The sequence below is a fragment of the Anabas testudineus genome, chromosome 4 (assembly GCF_900324465.2).
Source record: "Anabas testudineus chromosome 4, fAnaTes1.2, whole genome shotgun sequence".
Taxonomy (NCBI): Eukaryota; Metazoa; Chordata; class Actinopteri; order Anabantiformes; family Anabantidae; genus Anabas; species Anabas testudineus.
The window spans coordinates 8,938,869-8,956,071 of NC_046613.1; the positions used below are offsets into that span (position 1 = coordinate 8,938,869).

Sequence of the window (17,203 nt, forward strand, 5' to 3'; positions counted from 1 at the left end):
ACATGCAGCAGACATTCATGACATTCACTGAGTAATCTATGGTCCAGTGTTCACCAGCTGGTCTCTGACATCTAGAGCACGGTCATTTGATCAACTACAAGCAGAAAAGTATAACTTGAGAGCAGCATGGAAAAAATAAAATAGCAAAGAGCGTGTTCAGACTTGGCACCACAGCCTGTGTTAGAGGATGAACCATGATCAGACATGGAAAATGTGAATGTATCCAAAAAGCAGTGAAATGTAATCATGCACAGAGCAGAATGATAAAATCGACTTATCTTGCACAAACTACTACATGCGTGTATTTTCCCTCAAATAAAAAGGGACAAGCTGAACTCCTTTTATTTTTATTATGCTGGGTTTTTTTTTTTTGGTCACATCATATGGCAGCTTTGTTGCTATGGCACTGAGATTGTGCATAATGGGTACACAAGGGAGGAGAATGAAGTCACCCTGATTCTTGCATAAGTTGAACTATCATCGACTCACAAAAACAAACTAATTATTAACTGATATTTATTCTTGACTTTTGTTAATGCAGTCACTTCCAGGTATTGTTTGATGTACTGCACGTGGCCAAAAGCACAAATGTTCAGAGAGATACATGCCGTTCCTCCTGAAGAACAGGGCAGCTGATACATTGCTGTTATTAAACTTCAGGTCACTTACTATCACAGACAGGTCATCACTTTACGATGTCCCGGCCAGCAGCCTTATAAATTGCGTTAGCCATTCTGCTCTGCTTCCAGTACCTGCAGTATAAAACATTGCCTCAGTGTAAATGAATGCGATGTGACAATACGGGCCTTGTAATTTGTGCTGCTGTTACCCCCGCGGCCTGAAAACGAGGACGCTGGGTCTAATGCAGAAGCAGAGGTTATGAGCAGATATTCTGGGGGCTCTCGATGATGTAACCTGTGGGCATGTGGGTGCGCTCGCTCTCGTGTATGTCACGTACCCTTAGTGTCTATTTGTGCGTTCATGCACCTGTGTGTGTGTGTGTGTGCGTGTGTGTGTGTGTGTGTGTGTGTGTGTGGGGTGGGTGGGTGCTCCTCTATGGAGATAACAGTCCTTCTCTTTTGTGATCACGTGACATCTAAAAATGAGGGATAAGTAGACCTGACTCACGGATCGACATTCTTAGCTCACGAAAACACACACACACACACACACACACACAGGAAATATAAAACACAAACAAGGTTGCCAACACCTGTGGCTTCAGGTAAAGATCGCTGCTGTTAATCTTTCATATGTCTGCAGGTTTATGGCCGCGTCTGCCCTGTAGGGACACAGCGAATAACAAAATGCAGGACTCAGTGATTGGCATCATCTAAAGAATGTCTCTCCCGCTGTATGAGATACGAGGAACATGAGCAGACAGCTAAACCGATTAAGCCTGATTTAAAAGAATGATGCTGTTGGAGACAGTCGGGTGATTGCGTGTGTCTCTGTCTCGCTCTCTCACACACACACACACACGCCCCGTACAGCCAGTCCTAAATGATTGCCCAAGGAGACTTGAAACAAAGTGAATGATGCCATCCTGATTCGATAAGAATTGAACATCATGGAGGGGGCTCGCACTGGCCCGTTACAATGGGACCATATGGAGGCACAGACCTAGCTCCTATCTGCCAGCTGAGGCTGTTTGTGAGTCACTCCACTGCCGCGGCACCTGATCCTCCTGCCCATCATCCACTTGTGCAGACTGAAACATAATACGGAACTTTATGTCTCCAGCTTATTGTAAATGTGAGTTTGAATGCACAGTCACATGACTAATGTGTCATGTTCGCTTGCGTGTTTGTTAGTCAAGCTATGACGTGATTATATATAAATACTCCTGGATGGTAGTTTCAGCTAGAAAACATTTATACTATATATAGCCAGGTGCCCCAAAAAACATATCCTCCAAATGGCTCATGCTGCACTAGGGTTAGTACCACATTGGACAGAAACAAGTGCAGCAGAAAGAATCTAATACACTCTAGAGTATAGTGTTTTTTTATCTATGCTTATAAAACAGCCTAAATCTTGTTACTGTGTTGTTTTAGTGCCTGCTTATGTCTTTCTTTTCAGAAAATCCTCCTCTGTTCGTCACACTCTGTGGGTATTCCCACTGATGCCTTTCTAAGTCACTGCTTCTGCCATATGTATTATAGATACATTATCTGGGTTCTCCAAGCAGAGTCAATCTTGATGTGAACGCTCCTGCCTTTCTCTCCTGCTCTTCCTAACTCTCACTCAACTTTTCCCCTCTGCATCCTCTCTCAGCGTGATGCAGCACTTCCTGGGTTCACACTCCAGGAGGCTTGACTGATGATGAAAGGTGTCCTGACATGACGCATGTCAAATTAGATGCACGCGCACGCATGTACACCTGGGAAATCCCACAGATAATCTGGTTATAACAGCATAGGGTGGGGTGGTGTAGCATTCAGCAGCATAGTACATGCTGATGGTTAGTAGGATGCTGTATAAGCATGGCTGTGCATCAATGCGATACCAAAAGCTTTTAGCTGGAACAAAGCTGAGTGTCTATAATCAGATCATCTTCAGGGTAATGAACGGCCAGCAGCCTCACCTCTCTGCTTTTGTGTTGGTATTTCCTCCAAAAGCAAGTCAAAAAACAGGTATTAAAAACAAGAATAAAACACCATAAATCGAGTTAACCTAGGTGAGTCATCTCCAAAGTGCTGTGCACGTTCTCTGTCCGTGCGGGTCTCTCCTGCTGTCACCCCTCAATCTGCCATCACTCTGGTTCAGTGATGTGCAAACCTTCATCACAGCAGCGACGATCCAGATGGAACAGGAGGGCGAGAGTGACAGTGAGGAGCACAGAAGAAGGAATTGGAAAAGGGTAAACTGGGGTGACGGACACGGCGAGATCAGTAAAGATGGAGAGCAAAGGACGGAGGAGCGGTGGGGGAAAAGCATTAGCAAGGTGGATGATTGCAAGGAGCATTTTTGACTGCTTCACTTTTTGTGCCTCAGGCTGCAACATCCAAATAAAAATGCTCACTGAAAGTATTTCTCCATCACGATGTGGAGGCTTCCTTATGCATGCTGATGGTGAGGTTTTTGCTAGAGAGACGCCATCTGTACACAACAACGGCTACTTGCTAAAACAGCAATTGTAACAGCACAAAAAGCTGTCGCTGCACTGCATTTGAACTGAATCATCACATTTCCAAGTGTGACAGACAGCAACCAAACTGATTCACATGGAAATGTCCCAGATCAGTACTGTAAAAAGACACATAGACATAAAAACAGTGGTTTTCGTCTCATCGACATGCTAAATAATGTGGTACTTTATTTGTGTTGAGTGTTAGACAGAAAGAGGACGTGCAGAGAGGGAAACACAGACTAGAGTGGACCCAATTTATTCTCTCTGTCCCTGCCTGTAAGGTATATAATACACCAGAGCTGTTCCCCTTGTACAGTATGGCCTTCGCAGTAAAAGTGGAGCAGGTGTGCAGAAAGCGACGTGGTGTCTTTTCGCTGTAGCACCGGTGCCAAGCAAGATGACATTTAAGTCCACAGAGGTGTTCGAGTTAAAGCTGCAGGTTTTGCAGATATTTTGTCACAAACTAAAATATTGAACCAATTAACATTTCGAATCCATCCAGTAGTTAGTACCAAACTGGAGCTCGTTCACATGCTCTTCATTTAAATGCTTTTTTTTTGGTATTTTTGCGTAACGTAACAAGCACCCTGTCTGTGTCTCCGGCGCCGTGGTTCGCGACGCAGAGCTCCCTTGTAATTTCGAGTTGAAAATTGAAAAGTTTGTTGGCTGCAGTCTCTCGCTTTCAGTTATTTTAAGCTTGCTCTTAATGTCACCGGTAGATCACGCTGAAAAGGTGGAAATTAGGCAAACTGAGAGTGAGGGGGTGGTGAAATGTGGCTATTTCAGTCTTCCAGTGTTCCCCTCACCTCTCATATGATTCTGGGATGCTGATTGACGAGGTCTATATGTGGTTTGTTGGCTCACAGGATAACGCTTGCTTTACTTTGCTTTACTTTCAATGATTAGGAGGTCTGCTGCACTGGATTGAACCTGTAGCAGGTGTTGTTATGTGTGTCCTCTCACAAACATAGAATATACCAGATTGTTGGTTGACATCATTTTCTGCATAGTAGTTGTATATTATATTTATACTGTATATACCTTAATATAATATATTGTTATTTCTATGTACAGATAGGGTCTAATGGTGTAGATTCAATATGAACTGGAGATAAAGAATTTGTGTTGCATGTATTTTTTATACTAATTGATCATACATACCAATTTATGTCATGTGTCATAATTTACAGTGGTATGATGCTATTATGACCCCCCCCCCCCCATGGTAGTATTACAATTATTTTTTATCTTAGCTATGTTCCAGCTTCCCCCCAGGGACCATTAAAGTTTCATTTTACCTTATCTCATGTGTAAGGTAAACACATTCATTAAGTGGGTTGTGATCACAGTTGAGTGCTACACTGAATGTAACACACTACTGGAGCACATGCAGCGTGGGGAAATCAACTCTCCCTCTGAGGAGAAGCTGTGGCTGCTGCACGGCTGAGGCTACAGGTGCAACAGAAGCTAATTCTCACGAGGCCTCATTTTTTAAATAGTCACTCCACACGCGCATGCACACACATGTATCTGTGCATGTCTAAATCAAGGGCAGGCTTGCAGGCACATTGTAATGCAAAAATAACTGGTTGCAATGCACTGAAGGAGCATCGTGTAAACAAATGCTTGATTGAGAATTATAATAATCGCTGTAGTGGTAACATCGCTGCTCTCCATGCAGGAGACTGGGGTGCAGATCCTGGCTGTGGTCTACCTCCTTAGGTCCTAAGGCAAGATCTCCTTAAGCGTCTGCTAAATGTGAATGTAAGATAGATGAAAAAAAAGATGTGCAGGATGTGGCATGAAATAACCATCTGTTTTAGTGTGTCCTGAACGCTTTGTGCCGCTCCCTAGTGGCCTCGGCAGCTGTTGTGCTGCACACCTAGTAAACGCTGCTCTGTCAAGAATCGATAGTACCGCCGTGTTTAGCAACAGTGCTGTTCCTGCAACGGTTGTCCAACCAAGAACAACAAATTGGGTTTCCCTCTATGTTTAGAGGTAAATGGATAAAATAGCCTTATGTAAAATCAATTCGGCTCAATAAAAAACTAGAAGAAGCTCTGATGCTGCCAGGTGCAGAAAGATACAGAGCGAACCCTGTGGGCCGACGTGAACTTTCCAAAGATCAACTTGTCACAGTGACTCAGGAAACTTCCCTGAGGTGAGCTGTGGGTGACAGCTGCTGCCGCTCCACTGGCACAGGTAAATGCCAGAAGCCCCACTTGGAAACACGGGCTTGCTGACACACACACACACACACACACACACACACACGCACACACACACACACACACACACCTCTTAAAAGATACTAAAATGAACACACTGTCACCTCAGACAATAGAGATGAATGCTTGTGTGCATTTATTATTTTACAGATACTCACATATTCACATACACAAGGACAAATGAAAACCCAGAGTTTCTGCTTCTGTTTCAGCGCAATTCTTCTGAATAAACAGAGCAATAACAAAAGTGATGTTTGTGTTTTTTCCCAAAATGGATTGAGCTGAATAACAATTGTGAGACAGCAGCATTATTACTGCATAAAACAGTATAATTCTTTCATTACGGTAGCAATGATGACTGATGGTTTAAATATTCTAAAAATGTATATTTCTCTAGAAAACTGGAAACCCATTTAAAACTAATCTGTTGTGCAGTTCATCTTTATCCTGCCTTAATGTGTAATATTATAAATCCTTGTATGCACTGATTGAATGTGCTGCAGAAGATGTCACAGTGTTCGGTGTGTTGCTTTTTGGAGCTTCCTCATGTGCTTTCTTTTAAGGTTGACACACCATATAATGAGAAAAAAAATACCCCCACAAATGATGTAACCTGGAGAAAACAGAGCTCTTGATCTTCTTAGAGACATAAAGATTTAAGGCAGAGTGGAGCGACCCTCAGTGCTGACTAGTAGCACAATATTGATTTTGTGCATCGATCCTTGTGTCATGGGGTTTTACTGTTTTACAAAAGTTGTAACAGTAATGTTGTAAAAACAGGTTGAACTCATATCTCATTTAGGTTAAAATCCTCATTCATCCTTTGTTGTTTCTTCCTTGTTTCATCACCCAGGATTTTTCATTTAGCTGCAGTACAGGCAAAGACCACAAGGTGTCTGTAGAGTAATAGGGTTGCTGCAAAACTCTGATTCAGATGAAGGCAGCAGTCTTCAGTGATTTCACTCGTTTATGCTCTTCAAAATGTCTTACTATACCTATAGTTACACTCATTGACATAAAGTATTCTAAGCCCCTTGCTGTAACCCTCACAAATAAGCATCTGACCCTACACTTTATCCTAACCCTTAAATCTAGTCACACGTTGATGCTAAATGCAGCTCCAGTACAGCAGCATTAGTCACACTGTGAGTAGCAACAGGAAGTATTTCAGAACAAACACGTGAACATAAGATTAGAAATAAAATATAATGTACAGGCACAAGCTGGCATGTGGGAAATCCACAGTTTAGTTGATCTCATATGACCTCTCGGGCTGGATCGGACATGCTGCTTGACAGCCACCTAAAGATGTATTTACGTAGGGACCTCAGCTTACCTCTGTTATATCTAACTTTTAAGCACATCAGAAAATTCCAGTTATGCACACACAATATCCGAGTTGTGTCTACATTGTAAATACAAGCAGTATCACATTGTGTCGGCCTGTGTATTTCAAGTGTATAGTTGGGAGCCAGGCAGCGAGACACAGGACACAAGTAATTGGATTTCAAGTCCGCCCATTATCTACGTAGCTTATCCTGTTAAGGGTTCTGGATCTCAGCTTACAGTGAGCGAGAAGCACCCTGGACAGTCACCAGTCGATGATTGTGTTTGTGTTTCATCTATAGGTCAATGTGTAAAATAAAATGACAGTGCACTTAAATAGCATAATTAAATATATTTAGATGTTAAATTATGTTGAAGTTGACGGTAACAGAATGTAAACCTAAAAGCTACAGGAAAAGCAAGTAGATATCACCACTAACTACATATTGTTCTGTGTGTTACAGTAAAGACGAGGCAACAGCTATAGAGACAGAGCTGCTGAGGGAATACAGGTTTGGCCAACAGCAGCTGACGGAGATCTGGGGACAAGCATGTGCCCTCGCCATCACCAAGGTCGGTACATCTTCCACATTTTAGATCGCTCTCTAGTTTCGTTCTTTTCTTCCTTGCTGGCTTTTGATCCCCGATTTACATTACGTATGAAGCAAAACACAGCACAGCAGTCTGACGATCACGACCTCCATCCATTCATATTTCTGTTGTCATGAGCCGATCCATCCAATACGGTTATAAATCAAAGTCAAGCCAGCCAACATTGTTATAGTATATTTTATTGCAGTTTAGTTTTATTGTGAAATTGACGTGTGCTTTCAGAGCTCTCTTTTTGGACCAACAGCACCAAACTTGAACAGTGGTTGCCATTTACTGTGACGTGTGGGTGTGTCTACATTTTGGTTTTAGGAGTCCCATGACTAGACGTACTTTAATTTCACCAGTTTATAGTTTGTGTTCTTTATTTTATTTGCACTGTTCTTTTCATATTGCAAAGTTCAACCAATCTTTCTTTCAATCTAGTTTTTTAGTTGCTCTGTTTTAACAGCCTCTGCTGTGTGTTACTCAGCACAGTCTGTCTCTGCCTCACAAAACTCGATGGGTTCCTGATGCGACTTGCATTAACTTGTGTTATGTGCAAACGTTCAGTGACATTTACCTCCAAACATTCGAGTGACCTACCTCAGGGCACAACACCTGAGCTCACTCTGTGGCTCACGCTCCTCGACCACACTGGTCCGGAGCCAGACTTCTTCTTGTCTTGTGTGGTTGGACTTTCCTTCTGCTGTGATCTGGACTGTGTCAAGCCGAGACAGTGTGTGTGTGTGTGTTTCTGTACGGTGTGTGTCTGTGTCTGTGGAGGGCTGTTAGGAACACATGTGGTTCCCTTTGACCAGACCACTCGCTTGGTTTAACGCCATGCTGGTTTCCTCAGTGGGCTCTTCAACAGGCTGTGATGAATAAGAGTCTGGGCTACAAGACGCATGAAACCCTGCGTTTCTGTCAAGAGGAGGGATGAAGAGAGAAGGAGAGGAAGGTGACAGACGCAGAAACACAAATGTGTTATGAATATACATATGTATATATATATATATATAAAAGGGTGACAGCATTTAGATGAGACATCTGTTATCATCTATGTTTTACCTAAATATAAAGAATGATTATTGTTATTATAGCTCACAGTTGGACTAATCAATGAGTATAGTCAATGGTGTCATTTGCAATCACAAACCCACGGCTAGTTGAGCTGACTCTGTTTCCCTTACACCATATTTCAGCCTAATTATTTTATTATTAGTTTTTTCGTCCAACTCATTTCATCAGGTTAGAAAGCGCTGTGCTCTACCTACGCAGCTCATAATGCTGCTCTGTGTTCTGAGCATTATTGCATTCATGCCCAGAGCTGATTATTTTCTTTCAGTAGACTTTATTGTTCTGGTTTATCAGCTTCACGGAGTTGAAAACGTATTAGCTACTACACAGTAGCTAATGGTATAGCATAGTATTTAACCAAATAAAGCTGCACACAGTTTTCTGGCGAGTGGGAGACAGACGGACATTAACAGTTTTAAAGAAAGTGAAACAATCCAGAGAACACGCGATAGACAGAAAGAGCAGCTGAGGCAGACAGAGTGACAGCATCAGTCAGAAGTAGAGACTTTCTGTTCTCTCCTCCGAGTGTGTGATTAAATTCACCACATCCACTTCCCCTCTATTATCATCAGCGACCGTTGGCCTCGCGCCTGGCCCTCCACCACCAGCCCCAGCGGCATAACCTTACTAGACAAACACGGCCTGGACGTGGTGGACCACTGCTGGCGGCTGTGGGCAGCGTTGCTACTGCTTACATGACATCACTTCTATTTCAGGAAAATTACAGTCGAGGGAGATGCAGACAGTCTGATTTGACTGATTTCACTGTTGGCCTACTGCTGCTGGCTTCCAAGTGTACCTCACACACATGCACACACACCTCTGTTCGCCACATAGATTATAGGTTTTCTGAAAGTAATCCATTTACTGTTCCTGCTGCTGCAGCCACCGGGTCCAGACTGTGTGTGTGTGTGTGTGTGTGTGTGTGTGTGTGTGTGTGTGTTTCTGTATCAGTCTGAGGCTTTTCAACACCTGAGTGGAGGCAGGAGAGGTTTTTGTTACCACACAGCAATAAATTAGTCTGTAGCTCGGAGAAGCCTCAGGACTTAAATTCAGGCTTCTACGTTAAACATTAAAGGAACTATATTTTCTGCATGTGTGAGTATATTTGTGTTTTTAGGACCCTGATAATGTTTTCTCAGGCTCAGTATGTATTTCAGGTTGATTGGACGTGAAAACTCATGTGTTTCAAAGAGGTATTCCCTGAGAGACCTTATTACAATCAAGACATACATATTTTTTTAGGTGTGAGCGTGTGAGAGACGAGGTCCCAGCAGCTTTCTGCTTTACATCCAGCTCTTTATTAACTTTCCCTTCTCCTCAAGTCAAGTCATTTAAAATAATTTAGATAGCAATTGTGCACACCATCCTCTACAATGTATTCTAATATAAGTATAGATTTAAAGGATGAAGAACTACCAGCTGTCGTTAAAACACTTCAACAGAAAACTAAAGAGATAAAAAGAAACAATCACAGAGCAGCTCAACAGATGCAACAAACCATCTGTCTGCACTTAAAGAAACCTCTTCCACATCAAAAAAATCATATATCAAAGCGGTGGAAAACACTTGACCATGTTTATTGGCCTAAAACAGAGACATAAACCTTGTTTTTCTAAATCAGTGCGGTGGTAACACATCGTTTGCTGCCAATCTAGTTTCAACTGTTTGAGATTTTTACTGAAACAAGTGACATAGGCTTTGATTAAAGTGCATCACAGACCTGTATGATTACCATTAGATTTTTTCACTGCATATAAAGAAAAATGAGGCTGTCAACAGAAGTTTGGCGTGTTTAGGCAAGTTTGTAATAGATTATATTCACAAATTGTTGTATAATTAGTGATTAAAGTAGCAATAAAGTTCAGGATTTTAATGGAAAAAGCCCAGTTAGTCTCTGTTTTTCATTAAAAAACAACAAAAGGACACACTCATCAACACAACGTATTAGAAACGCTCAGTCCTCATTTACTAATTGCTTTCAAGGTCCACTCTCAGAATCTCTTCAACACATCAGAGCGCAGCCTGATTTCGTCGACTCTGGTTCCTTTACAGCTGCTCACCTTCAGCTGTGTGTGGCTCTAATGGCTTTTCCAGTAGCGCCAAATTGTTCCAGCACTGATATCACTGGTCCTCCTGATGGTGCTTAACATTTCGCGAAGTGGTCATTAAACCTTCTGATGTAAAATCTGCGCATGCTGAAAAGCCTGGAGGTAGCCAGCAGACGGAGAATGAAAGCAATAGCACAAAGGGATAAAGGAGATGCAAAACAAACAAGCTCCACACGGGGAACAGATTACAGATCTCTGATGTTTTTTGCCTCCCATTTAAAAAAAGGAGGGGGACAAAACACTAGAATTACCTCTTAACATACTTCAAATGAAACACACTGGCATGTTTTACTGTTGTCCACTTTTAGTTGCTACCTCTTGTCTCTCTTTTCCTCCCTGCTCCGCTTATATTAATATTACGCTCAGCCCCGTGGCCCTCAATGATCGTACCACTCTCTCCTCCATCTCATTGAGTCTGCGTGAAGATTTCTCAGTCGAGTTGTTATGATGGAGATAACGGCCCACTGTCTCTTCTTGTGGATTATATAATTAATGCACTCCGAGTCTTGTTATGTCCAATTATCCTTGTGGGAAACAGCATATTTCTCCATATGAACCTTCTGCGATAGTGAATACATCAGTTGAAGTTGCAGTAAGTGGGTTTTGCGCACAGCACTGAATTTCAGCCTGTTTTCAGCTCATCTCCAAATTTGAGGAGGCGAAAGGTTAAAGATCTTAAAGAAACGTCTCTTTTTCCACAGTGGGACATAACATCATATCACACCCTGCAAGTTATTCTAATGCTCATGTATAACGATAGACTTATATAATTATAACAGTATAACAAAACCATGAAATAGAGGAGTGAATGATGGGATAACTTCTTTTTCAATCACAGAACACTTATTTTAAATAAGGAGCTTGTAAGTATATATTCAGAAATGTTAACTCACAATGACCAAAGAGCCCTAAAAATATCATCTAACAATTCCTAATGCTGCACGCTGGTTTTTTTGCCTTGAAAAATTGGAAAATTGGAAAAGCCAGACGTCTTTCGGGGACTTTGACTGTACATACACACAGAGAACTGGTGCTTAGGTACTGGGGAAGAAAGATTAGTCACTCAGGTTGACAATTCTGCAGGCAAATAACTGTCTTGTATAAGAAGGTGCAAGGTGATTTACAAGGGAATGTGTGGCCAGTAAACGAGACCGATGCCAGCAGCTCTGTGCAGGCAGCACGTAGATGGAAAGTGTGTTATATACACAGAAGCATCCCACAGTGAGAACATGCTTAACATATTTTTTCCACTGCTGCCAGGGTCATTTTAATGAGATTGAATCTTTTCTCATTGACGGAAGAGACAATGAAACTGCTGCCACGTCCGCCCTCGTCTGGCATGACTGGCATGCTGCAGTCAGAGTGATGGAGATGAAGAGGCACGGATCGGATGACTAGCGCCGAATATGCTGCACGCTGAAGACCTTAACTGTTGTCTGTCTTTTGTGTCATTATTTTCATACATTTCCTTTTACCCAGTCATCAGCAGGTGATTCTATGTCTTTGTCTCTCCACCAGGCCTACCCTCTCAGCTCTCTAGCAAAGAAGCAGCCAACAGTGTTGGTCATCTGTGGTCCAGACCAGAATGGCTCCATTGGTCTGGTGTGTGCCCGACACCTGCGCATATATGTGAGTAATTATACTGTATTCTCCTCTTGTCCACAAAAACAGCTTTTCAGCAAAACAAAATATGTCAAGGCTAAAAGGATCCTGTATACAGGCCCTCTGTGTTTTACTAAATTTCATTTCAGCTCCTGTAAATTGCACTGAGCAGTTATCCCCTATTACCCTCTCTGCACGGGCACTCAGACAGTCATGATATCATGCAGTTGTTACTCTTGTTAAAGCCGTCTGCGTCCCACACTCGGCAGCCACGATATGATGTCATGATCACGATGTCTGCCTCTGGGGCCACATGCTGACTGACATTTCAAGACAGATTGCTTTTGGATGCGGCGCTCATCGTCTCCAAACTGATTACAGGTCATGTCTTGAGTTGAAACAGTATCGATTTTGACATGAATATGGGCTTTGTGTTTTGGGGTCGCTGCTTTGGAAAGAAATGCATTTAAAGTGTACACTTTTACCATGTGTGTCTGACATACCAGATTCAGAGAGCAGTGATAGTTCAGTTTAAAACCATGTTACAGATGGAGCCTGATGACTCTCTGTAGAGTCTCCCTCCACTCTCGCCTCCCACTCTCTGTCTTTTTGCTTCTTGAGGGCAAGGAGGAAGTCAGAGGTCACCTCTGACAGAGATATATTAACCCTGGCGTTCCAGTTATGGTTCAGCATCCTCTTCACTTAACTTGGGCATTGACCTTTTAAAACGAATATTTAATGTTTTTACCTTGTGCATCTGTCACTTCCTGTGTATTTTTCATCTAACGTGAAACATTTTACCAGATTTTAAAATGTGTTATATGAATAAAGTTTTATTGTTATTATTTTCTAAGTGAACGCACACCGCAGAAGGCCAGCTGGGAACCCAGTTGTCTGAGTTTGCTTGAACTGGAGAAACTTGAGTACTTACTTTGGACTGTGAATCACTCTCCTGGTGTTACGAGTGTATGTTTCTCATGGTGCGTTGTGATCTATGTCAGCGGGAAGACATGCAAGCATCAATGCGAGAAACACGTTAACACACCCCCACACATTCATTCGTGCACGCGCGTGCACGCAGCCTTGAGGCCCTGATGCAGAGCTGTGAATGTGATTAGACAGAGCATAGAAACGAATGATCAGCAGCAGTCACGTCACTCCGAGACAATGTGTTCACAAAACCGGCTTGTGTTTGAATCTGCTGAGCATTCTTGATTGTGTCTACTGCCGGGTATTAGAAAAACACGATGCTGCATACCGGAAAACACAGACATCGGCTTGATTAATGCTAATATTGGACAAGAGTTAAAAAACAAGTCTTGTGCCCATTAGTTCCAGTGTTCAAGGTTAGTGTTCCCAATAAAAACAAGAGGACCTGATGAGATTTTTGGCTCGCTACATGGTGTCCTATACTGTAGCTGAACACTACATGGAACCTTCATATTTCAGATGTTGGTCTAACTCTTTATCATGCACCTCTACACCTGCAGCAAAAAACCCCAAAACAAACAAAACACAAAAACACATCGCCCCCCAGGGAGAGGAAGTTTAATGCTGTAGTGTTTTGATGTGAACAACTGGAAAAAGACCCCATCTGTACCCTCTTTCCATCACAGCTCATTTCTGTTCATGCTCACTGACACTGTCAGTCATTTTAATCTCTTCCTTAATTTAACACGGTTTGTCTCAGGCTGATACTCTAAATGTTACCAAACTCTTACTGAGTGTTGTTAACTCCTTGGGGATCTAAGTGCTGAGGCATTTTATGAAAAATGTTAATATTGAGAATATTATTATATTGACTTTAGGCGTAAATCTCACTGTGTCATATCTCATTTGAAAGCTTGTTGATTGTCCTTCCTGTCATTTTGTGGTAGGATGTATGTGGCAGAGGATTGTTTTATGGCGGTACACACACAGGTGAGGGCAGTTTACCTGCTAGATATTTACAGCCATTTGAGGAAGGAAGAAAGAAATCTGTATATTCTTTCACTGTTTAACACCTCACCAATTATTCAGATTCAGAATTAAACGATGTGCATCACAGGACATTATAATGTTTGCATTACAATAACACCCTGGAAATGGATATGGATCTTGTAGTATTTGAACTTATTAACAAAGAGACAAACAAGAGAACAGGTAGAATGTTTTCTTAATGGTCTTATTCAGTCAGATAATGAGTTATCCCCTCACTAGTAAGCCTTCTACAGTGTAGTTTAGCTTTTATTTTGACATATTTATGTATTATGCATTGTGAATGACGTGTAATGCTGACTTTCTATTAGCATAATTAGGTCACTTTGTTAAGTGCCTGTGAGCTTGTAAACCACAGACACGTTTTGATTTCTATTGTCAAAGTCCTGATTCACCTGGCATCATCTCCAGTGAGTCGAGCTTTGTGACACTTCAGTCACTTGAAAACACCTTGTTTCTATACATAACTAAGGCAGCAGCAGTTATATTTGTGTTTATTTGCTTGTAACTCACAGTGCTACAAGCAGTAAATCTCTTTCCAGAAACAAGTATGCACAGACTATTTTGTTCCTCAGTAATTGTCCAATTGAAACCTCTGGATCTGTAGATTGTCCAGGGTTTGAATAAATACATTGCACTGGACGGGAGCAATGTTCTCTCAGCCCGTCGGTGCTGTGACCACAGTACAAACTAAATTATTTCCACCCCAATCCCTTTAGAGACAGATAACTAAAGTCAGATGAGTCATACTGTGGCTAAATAAAATACACACACACATATATATATATAACCTTTTACAAACCCAAACATACAAACACTCACTGTCAAACACTGAGAATGGGAGTCAGGATTTAAGATTTATTATTTAGTAAAGGTCTTGGATCACAGGTGCTTCCTGCTGAGCATCACAAACCTCACAGACTACGGCTGTCTGGATTTCTACTCTTCTCAACTTTCAGTTTATAAGGGAAGTATTCATTCAGGAAGCAGACTATAAAAACCACAACGTTCGCTCACTGGTCAACGGTATTTTAACTCGTCGTGGACTGCAGGCCAAATTTACATTGATGCATCGTCCACACTCAGTCATGTCAGTGATGGTTGAAATCCCTGGCTGTAGTGTTGATATTATGTAACCGTTTCCTATTTTTGTATTTTTCTCTCCTCCTTTGTGTCCCTCTCCTCTTCTTCTCTGTTGTTTTTTTTTTATGTCTCATCTGATACAGGAATACGAGCCGACCATCTACCACCCTAAACGCTCCTCTCACAGTCTACATCAGGATTTCACAGTTCAGTGTGAGAAGATGGACATCCCTTTCCTGTCCTATCTCCCCACAGAGGTAAGCATGTCAACAGAATGACACAGTCCTCTAATTTAGCACAGTGATTGCTTTCCTTTTTGGTTTGTGACCCCTTAAAATTGATAAATCTCTCCTCGTGGCCCTGTGTCACAGTTTGAAAATGTATATTTGACTTGTGTTCTGTTCAGGTGCAGCTCATAAACGATGCCTACAACTTAGTGATTGACGCCATGCTGGGTCCAGAGGCAGACTGTACCAACATCAAGGAGCCGTACCCTGGTATTCTGGCCACCCTGAAACAAGTCAAGATCCCCATTGCCAGTGTGGATGTGCCTTCAGGTAAGTGCTCTCACAAACTGTATATAACGCTGGAAGCTCAGAAACACAACATGATTAATGAGCCTCTGGGCAGCTTCTTACAAGTCCTGGCTCCCAGGCAGGAGGTTTCCAAGTCTGGAGGCCCACATGGAGGATAAATCTTTTGCTACAGTCAGTGCGGTGTGAGCTCATCACACACTAAATATACTACGTGTGAGCACAACAGACGTACAATTACCACAATGGTGCGCTCCTCAAATGCCTCTTTCTATCTTCTTCAGGTTGGGATGTAGAAGAACCAAGTCAGGACGGGATCAACCCAGACGTTCTTATCTCACTTACAGCACCAAAGAAGTGTGCCATGAGTTTCTCAGGCAAGCATTTCTTGGCCGGACGCTTCCTGCCCTATGACATCCAGAAAAAATACGAGCTTAACCTCCCAGACTACCCTGGCACAGACTGTCTCATAGAACTGTAACACATGGGAAACATAAGAGCCAGTGTGGCCGCTCCTCATTTTGAAGAACCTATGGTTAATCTCTTCTTTTGTTTTGCATTTTATAGATTGTTAATGTGATTCGATGTTAACATCTCCGTTGTGTAGAACAGGCGACACCTTAGCCAAGTCTACTGTTGAGCTACGGTAGAAGGATAATATTTAGAAACTGTAGTTTGAGTCATGTCTTTTTAGGAAATGGCATGAGGACTTTTTGTGTCAGTCTACTTGTGAAAGCTGTAGCATTACACTGTTTTCTGATTAGTTTGCAAAAGATATGGTTTTTTCCCATCCACAGATTTTCTATGATGCCAGCTACTGGAATTTTATCTCTTTTTTTTGTTAATGTTTTGATGCACTATAGGGTTTATGTTTACCTTTCTCCATGGAGCGTGCTGCTGAACTGAGTTGGTGTAAGTAGAAGATTTTACATTTTCTGTTCATGTGTTTTTTGTTTCTTTGGTCAACCTGCACTTCTGCATTACTTTTGTTTCTGGTACCTCCTTAACTGTTACAAAAAGCCCAGACAGTTCTTGTTATCCAATAAATAAGTTCCATAAGGACAGTTCACTTCCAGGTGTTTTGTTTTCCTTAAAGCTGCACTGATCATTATACAGTATTTACATGTAGTCATTTGGCATATGGGGTACGTCACTGAGGTACAAAGCAACTCAATCTTCAACTGCAGAGTTGGGCAGTTTGTTCCATCACGGTGCTTTGTGGTGTAGGGACCACCAGCCACCTTTTCCTTGACAACGCACAGTGGGTGAGAGGGATCGTGGACCTGGAGGAGGGCGTTCGTGTACAAAGGGGAACTCTTGAGTTAATCACTCTGTCGACAAATGTCAGCGCTTTGATGAGGGCAGACGCTGCAAGCCAGTGCAGAGATATGAACAGTGGTGGGACATGTGCCCTTATTAGCTGAAATGAGAAATGCTGTTGCATTTTAACAGTGAATAAGATGACTATAAAATAACTAACCACAGAAACAAGACTAACAATCTCTTGTGCACATAGATGCTACCAGACTAAAGACTATGTCT

At 42.1% G+C, this 17,203-nt stretch overlaps 1 protein-coding gene across 1 annotated transcript in view; it reads left to right on the top strand.

The window, feature by feature from the left end:
• yjefn3 (YjeF N-terminal domain containing 3) overlaps window positions 1–16,718 on the top strand; it is a 33,961-nt gene extending 17,243 nt beyond the window's left edge. Inside the window, exons 2-6 of the mRNA XM_026344862.1 lie at window positions 7,152–7,260; window positions 11,985–12,095; window positions 15,272–15,385; window positions 15,535–15,685; window positions 15,946–16,718. Of these exons, the coding sequence (XP_026200647.1) occupies window positions 7,152–7,260; window positions 11,985–12,095; window positions 15,272–15,385; window positions 15,535–15,685; window positions 15,946–16,142 (682 nt within the window). The 3' untranslated portion in view covers window positions 16,143–16,718. The remainder of the gene's footprint in view (window positions 1–7,151; window positions 7,261–11,984; window positions 12,096–15,271; window positions 15,386–15,534; window positions 15,686–15,945) is intronic.
• The last annotated feature ends 485 nt before the right edge of the window (window positions 16,719–17,203 follow it).